This window comes from Ambystoma mexicanum, chromosome 2q (genome assembly GCF_040938575.1).
Source record: "Ambystoma mexicanum isolate Mex_15411 chromosome 2q, UKY_AmexF1_1, whole genome shotgun sequence".
Taxonomy (NCBI): domain Eukaryota; kingdom Metazoa; phylum Chordata; class Amphibia; order Caudata; family Ambystomatidae; genus Ambystoma; species Ambystoma mexicanum.
The window spans coordinates 13,858,041-13,877,661 of NC_090924.1; the positions used below are offsets into that span (position 1 = coordinate 13,858,041).

Genomic DNA, 19,621 nt, shown 5'->3' on the forward strand with positions numbered 1-19,621 from the left:
TGCCTGTCAAGTGAAATTGGAATAAAAACATCCGCTGAGCAATAGCCAAGCGCCACAGGCTCTCTGTCTCCAGGGAGAGGACGGAAGATCTCATTCCACCCGACTTCTTGATGTAATACATGGTGGTCATGTTGTCCGTGAAGATCCTGACTTCCTTCCCAAAAGCTGTGGCTTGAAAGACTCGAGTCCAAAAAACTGCCTGCAGTTCCAGGACGTTAATGAGCAATGTCTTCTCTTCTGGAAACCATAGGCCCTTGGTGTACAGTTGGCCTGTGCGAGCACTTCAATCCTCCACAGAGGTGTCGGTATTGACCGTTTACTGATACGCTGGGGTCTTGAATGGAGCCCCTTGCGAGATGTGAAGGCGAATGCACCACCACCTATGGGATTTCTTGAAGGTTTGATTGAGGATTATCTTGTCATTCCATGACCCGGAGGTCTGCTTCCAAGTGGTGTCCAGGAACTCGTGAAGAGGTCTCATGTGCAACCTGAAAAGGAGGGACCAGATGGACGCAGGAAGATGCCTCCAATAGGGATTTGATGGACCGGACTGTCGCCACTCCATCAGAGGATAGCCTTTGGACCTTTCCTAGGATGGCACATATCCTTTCCTCTTTGGGGCTGCCAGGCAAGAGACTGTTGAGTCGGCCCCCCCAGGAACAGAGCGTCTTGGGACAGCACAATGCAGGATTTGGGATAGCTCATGGAAAATCCCGAGAGGTTAGCATCTGGACCTGCTCTGCTGTATATTTTTCCACCGGGGCGTGAGAACGATCACAGACCAGCCAATCGTCCAGGTAGGGGCAGACATACACTCCCTTTCGATGAAGGAGCACCATCACGGGGGGCTAAGCATTTGGTGAACAACCACTGGGTTGATTTGAGGACAAAGGGTCCTTGAATTGGTAATGTCCTCCTTGGATACGAACCTTAGGAACTTACAATGTTTTGGGTGAATGGGGATGTGGAAATATGCATCTTCCAGATCCATCGTCACCAGGAAATCTCCCTCTTCCAGCTGGCTGAGCACATGCTGTAACGTTATCGTCCAGAACTTTCAGGACTTTAGGAACTTGTTAAGGTGACGCAAGTCCAGGATTGTCTTCCAACTGCCTGACTTCTTGCAAACCAGAAAGTATCTGGAGTACACTCAGGTTCTACTGCCCCTTACAGCAACATGGCCTGAACTTTCTTGACGAGTTGGGCTCTGTGCTGTTCTTGTCTTATCGCGGTGGCACTTGTCTTGGACCTCCAGAGAGTTTCCATGTTCGATGACGTCAAGAACCCATTTGTCCATGGAGTTGTTGTGCCACATGTCGACAAACTGAGATAACCAGCCTCCTACTGGTGTGCTGAAGTGGGGGCTTGGGCACTGGACATGGTAAGGCTTGCTTCTGCATCTGCCTCCTGTGGCTTGCAGGCAACACTGTGTACCACCCCTATAGGACCAGGAACAACCTATATAAGCTTCCTGGGTAGTGGAGCGGGATGGCTGGCGGTAGGAAGGGCAGAACACCTTGGAAGTTCGGGAAATCTTTTCTTTCTGGGAGAGAAAGTTCTGTGTTTTGTTGCAGCGTGTCCAGACAGCATGCCGTCTCCGTGTCCATCTTGATGGTGAGAAGGGACTCGTCCATTGCCTTGCTTAATAGGTTATCCCCATCGAAAGGCATGTTGACCACCGTAGCATGGGCGTCCTGGCTGAAGTTTGCAGCCCTGAGCATACCTTGATGGCATAGGGTGACCCCATTGGCCATCTGCTGGAAACCAGAGTCGGCAATGTCAAGGGCGACTGTGATTGCATGGTCAGATGCCACCTCCCCCTCCCAAAATATGGCCATGGCCTCCGCTTTATTGTCCTCTGGCAGAAAATTGAGAATGGGTCCCCAACTTGTACCAGAGTTCTCTGTTGTAGCATGCAGGGATGGCTAGGGCGTTAGCAGCCTTGACTGTAGACGCAGCAGTGGTGGTTATGTACTTTCCAGCCACATCAAGCTTCCTTTGTTCCAGGTCGGAGAGAATGAGCAAGAGGATGATGGATTAGACAACCTCATCCTCATAGCAGCCGAGACTACAGAGTCTGGTGTCGGGTGGCCTCTGAGGCCTTTAGGTGCCATATTCAGGACCCTATATTTCTTCTCCAGCCTCACCATTTTAGTAGGCGCAGCGTGGAAAAAGGTTTTTGCATCACCACCAGTACGTCCCCTCAGACGTCATCCAGTAGCAGGACTGAGACAACAGTCTTTCTGGAGGATTTGCAGCGCTGGAAAAGTAATCTCCCCTTCAATTCTTCTGGGACCAGATTGAAAAGCGTTGCCACAAGAGAGATCAATGCCTTGAAAGATCCTACCTCATCTGGGGGAGAGTCGCTAGATGATAGCTCTACATCTGGAGGCTCACTGTCTGCACAGATGTAGTCCTCAATCTCATCTGTACCCTGGGTATCATCTGTATCTGGATTGGTGACTGTATTAGGATCTGGATAAGTATTAGTTCTTGTATAAGTCCAAGTATCCTGAAACTAAGAAGCCGAGTCGAGGAACCGCTGGAAGGTTTGGCACCCTGAGCCTGTTGTTGTCCCGCTGGATCCCTCTGCATCTGATCGAACTAGAAGGTCTGCAAAGGCGCTTTGACCCATTGGAATAGTGGGACTAACTATTCTCGGCACCCTCTTCAAACCCTGCAAGTAAGCCTTCTCGGAAGTGTCACTGTGCCGACCAGTGTGCTTACCAGCTTGCGCAGGACCTTTGCTCTGATATCACTGCCGTTTCGGGGAGGCCCTTGAAACTTGATACATCGCAAGCTCTGTGTTCACAGCACTCTCACACCGACTTTCGTACACTTGGTGTTCCCAGGTCTGGAGTAAGGAGAGAGAGCCTGAACCAGAGTACACGCGGTTACCGTGTCGCCCAGCCGTGGTGACGAACTTTGCAAGTGTATTGCAGCTGTGCCCCTCTGTGCCCTGAAGCCTGCCACAGTGAAACTGGCCTGATCCATCCACCAGGAGCAGAGAAATTGCCACTGTCCCGTTTGGGAATCAACGTTGTAACTTCATCGCTGAAAGCCGCAGAGATTGCCGCATTTGACCCTGCAACCGAATTGGACTCGACTGCCGAAGTTTGGTCCGGAGTGCGCCAGGGGTCAGTGAGTAATTGCAACCCTTACCGGTGGCCCCCAGTGCATCCATCAATTTTTTTTTTTTTTTAAACAAATATTTTATTAGATTTTCAATTTATAACACAGAGCAGTAATGATAAAACAGTTCGATTAAGTTCATACAACAAGAATAAGTGCAACAGTAGGTCATCTCCTAAAGCCATTGAACAGTTATTAAACAATAATCGACCTTCCTCCTCGCTACATTTAGCAACCTTATTACATAGTCCGACTTAACTTGAGATCGAGTATACAACATATGGGGGTACATTCGGAAAGTATTTACAATACATTGCCTTCCCTGCTTCATCTCCCCGTCAATGTTTTATTGAAGCGTTAATAAACTCGGAATACCTCTGAAGGCATTGTAAACGACAACTCTGTTCAACTGAATTAATTACCACCAGGGCTTAGTTCGGAATTGGCCACGCTTCACCCTCCATTACAAGTTAAATAGCTTTCGTAAATGAGTAAATCCATCATTTGTCCTTAGGCCATGTTGTTTTGGTATTGTTTCGAAAAGAAATTGTGCTTTTAACCAAATTTATATGTACAAAATCAAGTTATATAGGACCGAGTTGTGTCTTAGTGACAGTCCATTCTAAGGCTGTTTCTCAGTCTGACATAACCATTTCGGTCTAGCTTCCATGTCTAATTTTGGTTTGAAGGCATATAAGCTATTACAGCATAGCTTTTGAGCACATTGAACTCTTATGCTCTACATTTTACTCATGTTCTTGTCTTACAGAATGTTATAGTTTGCATTACCTCCTGACATTCCCCAATTCTCTCCTTCCCTCCCTCATCCCTCCTCCCCCACCCCCCATTTCTTTTTATTAACCCCCCACCTCTATACAATCCTCTGCCCCCCTACTATAAGTATTATTTTACATTTCAGATTCTAGGCGTTTACAGTTTTCTTCCCCTTCTTAACCACAGCGTCTCTTTAGCTTTGTTTTTGAGAGAGTTCAGGTTACATGTGTGTTTCGGAGCAGGTGGGGTTTGACGAAATGGGCTTCTCTGTCCCGTACATGTTCATGAAATGGATTCCATATAGTTAGGAATCTTAGGTATTTGCCGGTGCTGATGGCGCATATCTTCTCCATAGCCATCACCCCCCAGATCTTAACCCACCAGCATGCTGAGATTGGACCTTCTTTGTTTTTCCAATTTTGTGCAAGAGTCATTCTAGCTGCTGATAGTAGATGGGTGATGAGTTTAGCTGTCGCGCCTGACATCGCGTATTTCCCTTCTATAGGGACTCCTAAGAGGAATGTCTTCGGAGATCTCGGTAGATCCACCCCTGAGATGTCTTTTATGTAGCTTAGTATTTCCTTACAGTAGGCAACTGCTTTAGGGCACATCCACCACATGTGGAACAGGTCTCCCTTCTCACCGCAGTTTCGCCAACAGTTTGGTAAGACTTTGCAATTTTGTGGATGCGGTTCGGGGACATATACCATCTGAGGCACAGTTTGTACGCAGATTCCTTTATTGTGGTGCATCTGGAAGTGGTGTGTGCACGTGCCCATATTTGGTACCATTCCTCCTCCGTTAGTGACTCTTGCATATCTCTCTCCCAATTCATTTTGTATGCGAGATGGTCGCTTGGTTGGTCATTGTAGAGGAGTTTGTAGAGTCTAGAGACCCCCTTCGCCGTATTGCCTTCTTGAAGCGACAGTTCTAGGCCTGATGGCGTCCTCGTGCCCGCCTTCTTCACCATTGGGTGGGTAATCCAGTGCCCGATTTGCGCATATCTATAGCGTTCATTTTCCCCTATATTGAATTTTAACTGGCAATCTGTGAAGAGCAATGGAGCGCCGTCTTTGTACATGTCTTTCAGGTGCATCATTTCTGCCCCTGACCAGCGCACCCAGTATCCCCGCTGGAGACCCGGTGTGAAGTCTGGGTTGCCCATCAGTCGTGTATATGGACTCAGTCCACCAGGAATGCGTTTCTTTTTCCAGGCTTGTCTCAGCTTAGTAGAGACCATTTCATCATTTCTAGTAGAGCTTCTCTGTTGTTTCGGTTTTCTCTGCTCAGGCTCAAGATGGCTATTAGGGGGACGGATGAGACTGATTGTTCGATTCTGCACCATCCTTTATGATCCTCTGGTTTCGCCCATCGAAGCATTGGTGCTAGTTGTGCCGCCATAATGTATCTGTCCATTTCTGGAACTCCCAGACCGCCCAGATGAGGGGAGCGCATTAGGATTCGTTTCTGGATTCTAGGTTTCTTATTATGCCGTATGAATTTGAATATCGCATCTTGCAGTTCTCGGATCTTGGCTGGTGGTATTGGCACTGGCAGTGAGCTTACTACATAGAGGAGGTGGGGGAGAATGGTCATTTTGACCGCTGTGATGCGGGCGAACCATGACAGCTCCAGGGAGTCGAATATGCGCAAGTCTTCCTGTAGTTGTTTCCACAGCGGCGTTGTTTGTCTGATATGATTTGTGCGGATCGCTGGCAAGGTGAATTCCTAGATATTCCAGTTTTCTTTCAACCCAGCTCATCGGGAATGATCTCACCAATGTCTCGATATCTTCTCTCTTTGCCGTTATGTTCAGAGCTTTCGATTTGGAGAAATTTATGGAGAACCCCGCGACTCGTCTGAATTCCTCTAACTGGGCCATAGTTCTGGGCATTGTATTTTTTGGGTCTCCCATGAAGAGCATGATGTCATCCGCGTATAGGGCTAATTTGTGGGTTTCCTGACCTATTGTAACTCCCTTGATGCTGACGTCCTGGCGGATCTGCATTGCACATGGTTCCATTGCCATTGCGAAAATTAGAGGGGAGAGAGGGCAGCCCTGTCGTGTGCCCCTTCCGATCTCCACAAATTCTGTACCCTGACCATTGATCCTGAAACTTGTCGATGGATGCTGGTAGTTGGCAAGCACCATTTTCGTAAATTCTGGACCGCAACTAAACCGCTCCAAAATCAAGCTCAGATAGCCCCAGTCCATGCTGTTGAAGGCTCGGGTGGCATCCAGGCCAGCTACAGCAAATGATTGTTGTTTACGTCGCCCAGCATCAATGACGTCTACTGCCCTTCTGACGTTGTCTTGTGTACGTCTGTCTGCGATGAAACCTGCTTGATCATCCTGTATTATGTTTGGAAGGATTTCCATTAGCCGAGTTGCTAAAATGTTCGTGTAGATTTTTACATCCGTGTTCAGCAGTGCTATAGGCCGGTAGCTTGCACAATTTTTGGGATCTTTGCCTGGCTTTAGTGGTAGTATAGTTATGGACTTCCCCATATCTTGCGTGACCTTCCCCTCTTCTCTAATTGTGTTGAATAGTTTTGACAGCGGGCCTAGCAGTTGTGTACGGAATGTCTTGTAATAGCCATTGCCAAAACCATCCGGACCTGGCGTCTTATTTGCTGGTAGTGCTGTGATAGCGTCGCTGATTTCTTGGGCAGTAATCGGTTTCCCAAGATTGATTCTGTCTTTCTCTGTAATTTGGGGCAGCTGGAGAGAGTTGATATAGGCAAGTTGATGGTCTGGGTCTAGATTTTCCCCCCTTTAATAGTTCCATGTGAAATCGTTTCATTATTTCCTTCTTGTCCAGCTCTGCTGTGTGGGATTTCCCATGGGAGTCATTTAGCTGCACTATGTAGTTCCGGGCTTTTTGTTTTCTCAGTTTTGCTGCCAGGAATCGATTAGCCTTGCCCCCATGTATGTAGTAGCATTGTTTTGTTTTTAGTAGCGACTGAGCCAACCGGTCCGCCGTGTGGTTCTCCAGTTGAGCTCTGATTTTCCGTAGTGCTCTTAAGGATTTCCTAGAGCATCGAGTCTTATGTTGGGCTTCTGCAGCTTTCACCTCTTTTTCTAGTTGGTTTGTCACTAGTGCTCTTTCGCGGTGGTATGCTGCGGCTTGCAACATGAATTCTCCCCTGATCACTGATTTTCCTGCGTACCCCCCAGGCCGTTTCCCCGTTATCGTTTTCTTTAAAGTAGTTGTTGATGGCGGTCTCCATATAGGTTCTTAATGCAATGTCTTTTAGGAGGATTTCATTTAATCTCCAAGGTGGCCTAACACTGTTTCCTTCCACCCCCCAGTCCACACCCACCATCACTGGTGCACGGTCCGAGTGATATTCCACACCAATTTCTACTTCCGTTATTTGCGGAACTAATGTTGTGGATACTAGGATCATGCCTATCCCGCAATAACCAAGGTGAACAGCTGAGTAGTGGGTGTACTCTCTTCGGTCTCCATGGAAAAATCACCAGGTTTCAATCACTCCTAATTCTCTGTAGAACCGACCCAGAGCTTGTCTATTATTCTGATCAGTGGTTGTTGGGGGAAGAGTCTTATCCAGCATTGGGTCCATTACACAGTTGAAGTCTCCACCCACTATCAGTTGGCCCTCCCACCAGCTGCCAAGACTGCCCAGCAGGTCCGTTAGGAACACACCTTGACGACTATTTGGAGCATAAATTGCTATGATTGTGTACAATTTCCCTTTTATCAGCCCTTTAAGCCCCAAGTATCTGCCCTCTTTGTCTTTGCGAGTTTGTAGTTTTTTAAAGTTGAATGCTTTCCCAATTAGTATGGCCCCTCCTCTTTTTCTCTCACCACTTGAAGCGAAGTATTGTTGTGGAAAACACCGACTGGCCATGCGCTTTTCGTCTTTGGGGAGCAAATGTGTCTCCTGTAGGAGCCCAATCGCCGTTTGCACTGATTTCAGCCTGTCTAGTATTGCCTGGCGTTTTATTGGTGAGTTCAGGCCCCGTACATTCAGAGATATGACTCTTGACTCAGCCATTTTGGTATAGGAGGGGTAGCGCTGGTATAGGCTTGGATTGGGCTAAGTCCGTGTTTTCCACGTTTACTTTTTGGTGCCCTAGGGCTCGGGTCCGTGCTTTTGCCGTGGTTCTGGATTCATTTTGCTCTTCTCACCGCCTACGAGTTCTCCCGCTCAGCTCCCACCTTCTAAGTGTGCAGTTCCCTCTGCTCTGTGTAGATTTCATATGTTTTGATGTGTTGTAGGCCTCCATCATTGTACGGCTGTTATTCGTTCCCCGTTTAGCTGCCTCTGCAAGCTTCCTTCCACAACTTGTCATTCCTGGCTCTGTTGCTGGATTTTGGCCTTCTCTGTTTTTTTAGATTTACGCTTTTTCCTCAATTGACCATTCCCATGGTTTACTTGCTGTGCTTTGGGAATTGGGACGTGTTCGGGCAATCGGTTGGTCTTGGATTTCTTCTACCTGCAGGATTGCACCACCCTCCTCACAAGTAGTGATCTTCTGCTGTTTTCCCTCCCACGTAAATGCGAGGCCGAAAGGGTGAGTCCATCTGTATCGTATCTGTTTTGCTTGTAGTACTTTTGTAATTGGCTGCATCATTCTTCTTTTGCGAAGCGTGATAAGTGCCAGGTCTTGGTACAGTTGGATGTGGGAGCTATTGATTGCGAGGTCATTGTGGAATCTTGCTGCCCTCAGTATTTCTTCTTTCTGACAGTAAGACATTCCCGCTATTAGTACATCTCTGGGTCTTGCACCAGGGTCATTCCGTTTTTGGCCTACCCAGTGGATACGATCAAAGCTGATTTGGTCTGATTGAGTTTCCGGCAGAAGACTGCTGAAGCACAGTTGCATTGTATCTTTAAGGTCACAGTCTTGGATTGTTTCGGGGAGGCCTTTGACCCAAATGTTGGACCTTCTTGAGCGGTTTTCAAGGTCTTCTGCTTGTAGTTCTAAATTGGATGTTGCGCTGGCCAGCTGTTCCAGGAGGACACTATTCTGGTTAGATTCTTCTGCCACGGCTGATAGGCCATTTTCGACTATATCTACTCTTTCCCAGATCCGTCATTTCTCTGCTTACTTCCTGGAGGGAGGATTTCAATTCTTCTTTCATCTGTTCCAGCTGGTTGTGGAACGAGTGCGTCAGGCGGGCTTCCATCCCTTTCAGACAGTTCAGAAGTTCCTCCTTATCTGACGACATTGTGGGTGGGGTTGTTTCTACTGTACGTTCAACCAGCAAGGGGGGTGACTGACTCTCCTCTTGTCGACTCTGACCCCAGCACTTTTCAATTTGGCCCACTTGAGTTTTGGCTTGGATTCTTGGTTTTGACTGTCCAGATCTACCTCTGACCCCTGGCATCTGGGCTGACCGCTTCGGTCGCCGGAGAGCAGCTATACACTCACTAAGCACGTCTTACCAATTGTCCTTGAAGTCGCGTAGCTGCAGGAATTAACCTCCACAGATTCCCCACTGACCGCTAGCACTCGACAGGTCCGCCTGGAGCACCAGCAGTGCGGGGAGAGGAGGACTCGGGCAGATTGGGGGACTATGCGGATTTGCCTATGATGCGTGCCGTTAAGGACGGGGGGGTTTGTCAGTCAGGTGGCGCCAACCTTACCGGAGGAGCAGTGGAACGCTGCTTCTGTGTTGTTCTGGTGTGATTCCCGGCTGCTGGTGGTAAGAGTGTTCAGAGCGATTCCCCGGAACTTGGATGTTAATGGGGGCTCAGTTTTAAACAATATTGGGCTCGTGCCTTGAGCCGTATGTCTCTTTGACCGCGTGAGCTAGCAGCAGGTCTCACTATGAAATTCCCATATCATAAAGAGCGATAGGGATAGAAGGAGTCCTGCAGGCCACAGGCAGTAAGACTATGTGATTGCTAAGAGTAGGTTGCAGATCGTAGCTGTAATGGGCTTCAGTCGGTTTGGATAGGTTTTCCTCCCGCCCACCAGCGCAGTCGTTTCAGAGTGCGGGGGGGAATCTCTTCAGACCATACACTGTGCTATAGGTGAGGGACAGCTGTAGGTCACAAACACTGCGTTCCGCTGACCATCCCAGCACTAGAAGAAGCCGAAAACTCACTGATTATATTTACTGGGTGTGCTGGGCTCATAGATTGCAGGGGGCTAGCAGTATTTAGTGGCTGCAGCTTCTCCAATCAATGGGTCTGGGTCAGGACCCCCCCTGGACCAACAGGTGAACAACGCAGCTTTGTCAAGGCACAGGATGCTTGCAGGATGTATATGTTAAATCTGACACTGCAGCAGTCCTCTCGTACACCAGCTTGCAGTGTCTATAATTTATTATCTCTGGGCACAGTATGGGGGGTCAGGGTCAGCCAGCTAGCCGCTTCTGCACTTTACAATGATGTGGCCCCAGTTCCCTTCTCCTGCACCCAGTTCCCAGCTCATGCACTGAAGGTGCTGGTCTCCATCCCACTCAGTGCTTCCCCTTCGTCCCTCTTGAACACCTGCTGCGCCGCTTCTTGCTTGAGTGATTAGGAATGGGGTCTGGACATATACCCCCCTACGTTCGTGGGCACCCACTTTTCCTATCTCACATGCGATATGCGATTTCATTTCCAAGATGGTTTCCCCCGACAGCGTTGCTGCACCTGCACAGCTGTCGAGCGACTTCCCCGAATTCCTCTGTCAGCAGGGGCCGTGGTATTCCCTGCAGGGCCCTCTGCGGATATGCCATCAGCTCTGTAGTTGCCAGATGGGGCCCGTTGCACTGCTTTGGAATCCCTGGGGCAAAGGGCACTGTCTCGTGCGCCCATCTCCTCTGCCCTCGCACCGATTCCCCCTCTCAGGGCCAGGTATGCGCAGGGGTGGGAGGCCCCGCTACCCACTCGCCTTACTCCGTCTCTCCGGTCCCTCTCACCTGGCTCTCTCCCTTCTGCCGCGTTCTCTCCCCGCTCCGAGCAATCAAGGCAGTAGAGGGGGCACGTCTGTGGGGGGGGGCTGTAGCGGGCCAGGCGTGCCCAGGCGCGCATCCGCGTCGGCCCGGGCCTATGTGGCTGCTGGTTCCTGGGATCCTGTGGCGGTCTGGGTGGGCTCCTCTTGGGGGCCTACTGGTGTCGGGATCAGTGGCCTGAGGAGGAGGGGGGGCCCAGGTGCGCACCCGCGTCGGCCCGGGTCTATGTGGCTGATGCTGCTGGTCCTGGGGTCCTGTGGCGGTCTGGGTGGGCTCCTCTTGGGGGCCTGCTGGTGTCGGGATCAGTGGCCTGAGGGGGAAGAAGGAGGAGGAGGAGCCCAGGCGCGCATCCGCATCGGCCCGGGCCTATGTGGCTGATGCTGCTGGTTCCTGGGATCCTGTGGCGGGTTCCCCTTGAGGGCCTACTGGTGTCGGGATCAGTGGCCTGAGGGGGAAGGAGGAGGAGGAGGAGGAGGAGGAGGGGCCCAGGTGCGCTCCCATGTCGGCCCGGGCCTATGTGGCTGATGCTGCTGGTTCCTGGGGTCCTGTGGCGGTCTGGGTGGGCTCCTCTTGGGGGCCTGCTGGTGTCGGGATCAGTGGCCTGAGGGGGAAGGAGGAGGAGGAGGAGGAGGGGCCCAGGTGCACTCCAGCGACGGCCCGGGCTGATTATTGGCCACCAGTGGGAGTCCGGGGGGGTATGCGGCGGGTTTTGTGAGGTACTCCGCAGTCCGTGCCCGGATCCGCCACCGGCTCCATCCATCAATTTTGTACGCATGAGTGGCCTCTGAGGGACCCTCTCCTTTCCACGAATAGTGGGAACCTATTCTGCATCACCTCACCCACCTTCCTGAGCTGCTCCAGACCCTACAAGAGACCCCATTTTCGCCCATCTGCACTACTGCGTGCGCCAGCATTGCAAGTGCATTTGAGTAATAGGCTCCCCTCTTCTTAGGGACTGGACTGCCTTTCAGTTAGGATTGTGATTACTGCAGAACTGCCTAAAGACTATTTGCACTACCTGCTTCCTTCCCTTTTCAAGGTTGTGGACCAATTTTGTGCATTAACCTTTTAGGCCCCTTGGTTTTTCATATATGTATTTTAGTAGGATTGTGTTGGTTCAAAAGTGTTACTGTTAACTATTTTGTTGAAACGCAAAGGCATTGAATAAATGTATTTGTATTTTTTTAATATATATATATACACACCTGACTGGGAGTGATTTGTAAGTGTCCTTTACTCTGTGTGCTCATTGAGGCCTTTCAGTCACGCTCACCCCTCCTGAGACCTAGTCTTGACTCCCGCCAAGGCTACCTTGATTGGTCTGGCTTGTTCAGAAGGTTACCCTGTTCCAAGAAACTAGGCTGGCCTTCTGAACCTCTGCCCACCAGGTCAGAGTTCAGAAATCCATCTTAACAATGACCTCCTTCCCATTTACTGCAGAGGCCCCCATCCCCATTATCCCTGAAGACTGCATTGAATGAAATCCGCCAGAGGTCGCATAACATCCAATGTTAGAACATGTGCATGCAACTCAATAACCATGCATTTACATGGCAAGTAACAAGTCTGATGCTGGGACACGCCATTTACAAAACAAAAAAAACTGAGAAGCAAAGCATTTAAGTATTTAAATCAAGTAAGGGAAGATGCATTCACTAAGAATAACAACTCAATACCTGTAGTACCATTTGGATTAATTCTACCTCAGAATGAGAAGCCGCAGCTCCTTTTTGATGCTACTGCGGGTGATGCAATAATTACTTAGGGCAGATATGGCTCAGAAAGAAACAATGCATAGGGTGCAGGACCAAGAACACAGCTATAAATATATTTGTAATGCAGTTGTTGTTTTGTATAGTGCTGTAGAGAAGGAGCCAAGTACCCTCACCTCAACCACCTCACCCGCAGCACCTGTGTTAGGCAGAATCCTGTGCAGTGCCCTTAGGGACCACTACACACAATTAAGACAAGTGGTAATACAAGTTCACCTTTGGTACAAGCCTGTACTAGACTGTTAAAGTGGTAGCAGTAGCAGAGCAGCCACACTTATCTCAAGATAAATGAGCAGTAGTAGAGATTACCCAAAGGACCACAATTACTGTGACTCAAGCAAACGCTGGCTCAAGGTTTCAGGTAAAAAATATAAGTACATTTATTTTTAAACCATCTGTTATAAAACACTTCACTTCTATAAATTCGAAACCACACGTAAAATACACTACACACAACCAATTCCACTTGTGCCAGTAAACTCAAGGTAAGTACATTAGGATTTGACAGACCGGTGTTGCGATACGAACGCGTACCCGCGGATAGAAATGCTCACGAAGTTAAAACACACTTTGTACTTAAGAATTTCAAACAAGGGAAAAGTGACTAAAAATCAAAGGCAATACTTTTTCAAGGCAAGAAGACTCAAGGACTTGTTCAATGATACAGATTCAAGTCAATAGGCCTGCGCCAGTGTCAATGGAGCAGATGCTCAGTTGCCGAGGATCACACGTTGAACAGTTCGAGATTTGAAATGCCAAGAGTTCGTCAAAGATTGTCAATTGGAAGGAAAAGTTATAAGAGGGAGGGAAGAAATAACAAATCTTCGTGGAGGAAAAGGGTTCACCCCGATTCCGGCTGGTCAGGCGGAAAGAATGACCAAGTGTGCACAGTACCTTATTCCTTTAGAGAAAAGCTGGTGCCACTGCATTTGTTCCTGGTAGTTCCTGCAGACTCACGATTGCTGCGGCTTCAGTCATGGTGACAAGAAGGAGGTCGTCTGGAGCGATCTGCACTACCCAGGGATGAGACCAGCAGCAGCGAAAAGAACAACAATGAATAAAAGGTGCGCTCCTTTAAATCAGGAGAGGGCTCTTCTGACGACTATCCAGACCACTACAGCAAAGCAGCGATTTCGACCCAGGAGAGGATTCTCTGACTGAAGAAAAGACGAGCTGGTTGATCCCACCAGGCTCAAGAGAAGACGACTCCGGACTGGATCTTCTCTTGTCGTTGAAGGGTAGATAGCTCAGGACTGCAGCAGGGCTTCACCGGGACTCGGGGTTGCAGCAGCTGTCCTCTTCTCTGCTTCTCTTCGGTTTCTTGCAGTTCCAGTGGCAACTCGGACTTCTAGCCCAAGAGTCCTGACTTTTATGCCAAAATCCCCCATTCACAGAGCCTGGCTGTCAATCACTCAGCGGGGGGTTGTCCAGCCCGGACAACCACCTTAGCCAATCAATACAAAGTGCGACTCGGGTCTCCAAGGAGACCCTGTGCAGGGGGTGACTACACCCCTCGCTCACATTCAGCCCACCTAGACACCCAGACGCCAAAAGAGGGCTTCTGGCAAGAAGGCCGCCAAAGGTCAGCGAACAAAGGAGGCAAACCTGGTTTGCCGCGCAACGAAAGACCCAAGAAGGATGTTAACAAAAAGAAATGGTGATTAAACCCAACCGGAGCCGAAATAAAAAGTATTTGGGCTCGCGGGTTTAAAGTTCGAGGCTACTAAAATAGCCTAAAACAATACCATGTTATGTAGTATAACCGCGGTAGGAAAATTAGGGTAGATATCACTGCCACCAGCCAAGTCTTAATGTTAAGGGAGCAAAACAATGCTCCAAGAGGTACAGATAAAAAGGGCTAAGGATTAACCCTTTCCAATACTCCTTGTAAGATGGGGTGTACTGGATCTGTGGTTAAATGACTATGCAAAGTTAATGGCAACTTTACCCTTTGCTGGGGGACAGTAGTCAGCCCCAGAAATGGAGTCGGTGGGAAGTCTAAAAGACAACCCTGTGTCACTGCACTGAAGGTGCTGTGTAACACACAAAAGAGTGGGGCTACTGAAGTGGTGTACTCCAGAGTCCACAATCACAAAAATAGATGAAATACACATGGCAAAACACAGATAAGAGTGGGGGAAAAGCTCACACTCTTACCAAGTGGAAAAAATAAACTCCAGAAATCCAGCAAAGCTGCTGGGGGACTCACTAGCTAAGGGAAATTAGCCATAGAATGAGAATTCTCCCTAACAACCTGCAGGTTGGGTCCCAGAGTGGGAAACATGTGCAGTTCCAGTAAAAGTACCGATACATAGGGGAATCTGGGAGGCAAGGTTCCCATTAAGAAAACCATACCTGCATACGAGACAATACGATGGTCGTCTGAATGAAATCCCTGAAGAAACATAGAAAATGAATGGCGAAGAAAGAATGGTGATGCCACCATCACCAGTGACGTCATAACAGAGTAATGCTGACGAATAGAGAAGAGATACAGAAACTAAAAGAATGCAGACTGATCTATAAGGCATCAAGAAAGTATCAAGACTGAGAACATCTTGGGATTAAGATCAAGAAACTTATGCTGCAAACATAAGGGAGAGATCAAGCTATTTCATACGTGTATACATGCAACGAAACATAAGCAGATGAAGTATTCTTAAAAGGCTAGCTTTATAGTGAATAGATTGCGGCATGCGCCAACATGTACACATATATATACATTGGAGTCAGTTAATGAAGGATGCTCCCACTACGAACAATGGCAGTGCTGAACGAAAGAAATAGTTTTCATTTGTCGCAGTTAGAAAACAAGTGAATTACAGGAAAAATCTCAGAAAGGCGAAACAGGATTAGCCAAGAAGCCAAGGCCATATCAGACTGGGGTGAGCTGACATTGGATACAAATCATGTGACAGAACGAAGCTTCTGTTCAGAAGGCATGGACAAAAACAAGAAGACGTCAGAGGTCTATTAAGGAATAGTATTTTAATGCACTGAAAGACTTGATTTTGTGGTCTTTAGTCACGTGGGGAGAAGAAGTTGGACAAGCATGATGGTCACACCTATGCACGAGGGCAGAATGTGCCTTCACGCCCCTGAATTTCTCAGAGCAAAGAACATGTTCAAGGCCGAGTTCAAAAGACCTAATTGACAGTGGACCACTGAGGTGATGATGGATGGATATGTTTATTGGCAGGAAGCTATGATTAAGACTAGCTCATCTGCACCTGGATGTTCAGCCTGCGTACTGCCAACGTAGGTTGAGAAGGCACTGACGGAGGTTAGAGTGCAACCAATGATGGAGGACTGCACAATTAAGGGTCCTACAGTTGTATAACCAATTAGACGTTGTGTATTTAGTGACATTTTCAGTGACACATTTTGGGGAAGGGCTTAGTTGCCCCACCTGATGTTAAGAGACCTATCACATAATTCCACTGCCCTAGACGAGTATAGATTGTATACCTAGATGATCCTTGTAGAACCTATCACATTAGCCTTTAGGTTTTTGGAGTTTGCCACGTAGGATGACATTAGTGATACGTAGGTTAAACGTCACCTATGACAATTTTTTACAATAAGAATGTACGTTTTTTCTAAATGCTTTGAGAAGTCTCGAGAGAGATCATGAGGGATGTCTGTTGATGTCCGTTGTACTCTCTGTTTAAGATAATTAAGATTAAAACAATATCTTTTGCCAACTACCTGAGTTGTGTCCATCATTGATGTCTGAGTAAACTCTACATCCTCCATCTATCCCTAATGCATTGCTAATCTATCTTAAAGGGCTGAGTAGGAACCTCAGTTCAGTGCTCTACACCAACAAATGCCCATTTTATAGCTCTATACTTATGGGGAGGAAAGAACGGTTAACTGACAAGAAGTCCAAACAGATGTCTAAGTTAATGGGGCCAGGAGTCGGGCTGAGTTTTAGTGCATATGCTTGTCCAGAATAAGTATTTAGTCCTCCAATAAATCTCAGGTGGTCAGTGCCCAGGTCTCTAATACCAAGCAAGGCACAGAAGGGCAAAATCAGATATAAGCATGAAAGTGCAAAATTAGTCAAAGTGGTCAGTTTCGGAGAAGAAATGTTTAGAATGGGTCAGACACACATGAACAGAAAGAAATCAGGACAAATTGAAAAAGCTGTTGACTACGTAAATCCTATGGGTGTATTCATCATGGGCAGACTGGAAGGGCAATGGCAATCTTTTTCTTCCGGCAAATTTCAAGGTCTGTCCGTTTCTATGACAAGCTGGAAGGTTGGCAGGTGGGAAGATGCTAAATTACCTTTAACATGCGTATTTCTCTCAAGGCAATTTTCTTAATTACTGGATCATCTTCAGACTCCAGAAACTTTTTAATGGCCACAACCTGGCCGCTGTCCTTGTTCCGGCACTTAAACACCACACCGTATGACCCTTCCCCAATCTTGGCCAACTTCTCATATTTCTCCATTGTAGTTGCTATAGAGTTGGATGGTGGTTGGGGTGTTTAGAGGCTTCCAAAACCCTGCTTTTGAAGACAAAAAAAGAAACTAAAATAAGTGAAATATCTTGCAATGGGCACAACATATGCTCAAAGCATTGTCACTTCCTGATGTTCAGTGAATGGTACTCTTCCTACATTTTAGTCGAGTGAAAAGATTACATTTTCATTAGCTTCTTTCATTATTTTGGGCAAATGGGACAAAATAAGTGTCATTGGCAAATGTTCACACATCCCAGGTGGTCAACTACCATCTCAAACAGAGACTCTGTTTTGTTAGAAGCTTCCAAATTGCTTTCCATTGCCTCAGGGATTTCCCAATGTTGCATGCACATTAGTTGTGGGATGCAGCTAACCTTGTGAAAGATACTACTGACAGTTTTAATAACATGGTCTATGGTGACTTCCACTGTCAGGCAGGACAGAGCTCCTTAGCATCCTTTCGTTCAACTATTGGTAGTAACTGTTGAGCAATTAAGTCAAGTTCTCAGAATGGGCATGAGGCAGACAACATACCGAATATTACTTTTATCAGAGAGATATTGTGAAAAATCGAGCCATACGCCTATCCTCTAAACTAATAATGAACAATGATTTAACTCACAATGATGATGGTGGTGGTGGTAACCCTGCTACAAGTACCCAGGTATGCTGCAATTCACCCGCAGCCACACCAAACAACTAGCTCAGTTTCTGCACTGGGTTGTTTATAGGTTAGTGTGTACAAGATAAATGCATTTCAAACTCAGATTAATAATACACATCAAATCAAAGGAATGGTTTCCAAAACAATTTATCATCAACAAGACTCGTGTATCGTGATCACGAATAAACAGTATTGCACTTGTTAAATTGAGAAACGCAAGGCATTGCCTAAAATAATACACATGAAATATTGCTGACATAAGCCTAATGGTGTACGTGAATTGTGCTTCACCCACGTAAGGTTTCATCAAGGCATAAACATTTGATTGTCTGTAACACAGAAAATGTAATCCAATGGTCATGGAGAAATCAATGTGTCTCAACATATTTGTGATGGAATCACCTAAAACAATTTCAGTATTGAGCAACCCTGCTGCACACAATCATGAAACAGTTCCTGTTAAGTATTACTCATTCGTTGATTGGGCCACAATTACGTGATACAGCGCAACTGGATGGTCTTGCAATCCAAAGAACTCAAAATGAGTTTCAATTGTGGATGATTCTCCTGGGCTGATGTTTATTAAGCTCTGTCCATGGCCATTATTAAATGTAATGAAGACTGGCCCCTTTTTTCTAGAAAAGAGGTGTTCCACGTGTCTTGGGTTTGTTGTTTAATACTTTTATAACTTTTAATAAATGTAACCTATACACAGAGGTATAGTTTATATACTATATCTCTTAAATAGAAGTACAAGATAAAAGCATGGTTAAAAAAGAAAATCTCAAGCCTTATGGCAAAAGTATTCAATAGCTTGTAGCCATTAGGGTTAGCGTCATCTGTGAGGTCAAATGCAGTGATGGAGTGGACCGTTTTAAAGTGGCAGGTGCATGCAGGGGTGCTGGAGAACACTCAGATCAACTGCAATGCAGCCCTCCTTAAAGAGATAGGATTGTAGCTTATGTAGTTTGCGATTGTCAAACTGGAGGTAATCCAGATGCTGAGACATTAACTCAGAAGGAACATTCAGGCTAAACAGTTAGGTTTCGGAGCTAGCTTATAACTCTAGACTGCCTGGGTCTTCAGGGTTTGGTATCTTAGTCATACTGCAAAAATGTGTTCCTCTGGAGCACAGCTGGGTCAGGAGAAAAGTGGGCCCACCAAAACAAACGAAATATGCACCACCTGGGTTTGTACTAGCAGAGGGTGGTTTTACAAGGCCCAGAGCCAAACATTTGGTGAAGCCCATTTACTATATTTTATGCACTGGCCCGTTAGAGCCACCAACAGGAGACGAGCAAACATCCATTCCCCATTTATAGTGGTAAAGGATGAGCATGTTTATCTTCAACTGAAAGTAGTGAGAAGGGCTTTGGAGAGATTTATCAAATTGTGAAGAACAGGAGTATTAAGCAAACACACAACAACGGAGGCAGGAATGTTCCAGTCCAGTCCATTGTGAGCTTGGTCAGTAACAGTTTGCGTAATAGTTCTTAGAGTCAAAGTACTTCCTGAAAAATAATCAGCAGCAACAGGTATGTAAAATGCTTTTCGTTTCAGGAAGGCAAGTTCACTGAGACCAAGAGCAACCAGTATTGGGAAAAGATGCAGTTTTTGGCAGCAATTTGTAACCTCAGTGTGAAAGTGCACCGATTGGAGTTCTTTTGGAGGGAAACTCTCAAAGAGTTCAGGAAGAGGCCCAAGGATGAAGAAAGAAATGACTAAAATTCCCACCAGCAGTAACAGGGAGTTCAGGTGAGCGATACCCTGGTATCAAAGAAGCAGTTCTGCAGGTGGTGGGGATATGGGGGGGCGTTAGTGGTTTCTGGGGGTGGCTACTATAAACATTGTTCAGTGACTACCAAAGAGTCTATAGGTGTCACCCTCGG

General features: G+C 47.1%; 1 protein-coding gene across 3 annotated transcripts in view; it reads right to left on the reverse strand.

The window, feature by feature from the left end:
* The window catches only part of LOC138569113 (cyclin-dependent kinase-like 4), a 1,540,933-nt gene that overhangs the window by 1,431,245 nt on the left and 90,067 nt on the right, over positions 1 to 19,621 (reverse strand). For 2 of the 3 annotated variants that reach the window (XM_069646780.1, XM_069646778.1), the window contains one exon: positions 16,889 to 17,113. In XM_069646780.1, coding sequence (XP_069502881.1) covers positions 16,889 to 17,056 — 168 coding nt within the window. In that variant the 5' untranslated portion in view covers positions 17,057 to 17,113. The remainder of the gene's footprint in view (positions 1 to 16,888; positions 17,114 to 19,621) is intronic. The other variant, XM_069646779.1, reaches the window with a different exon arrangement.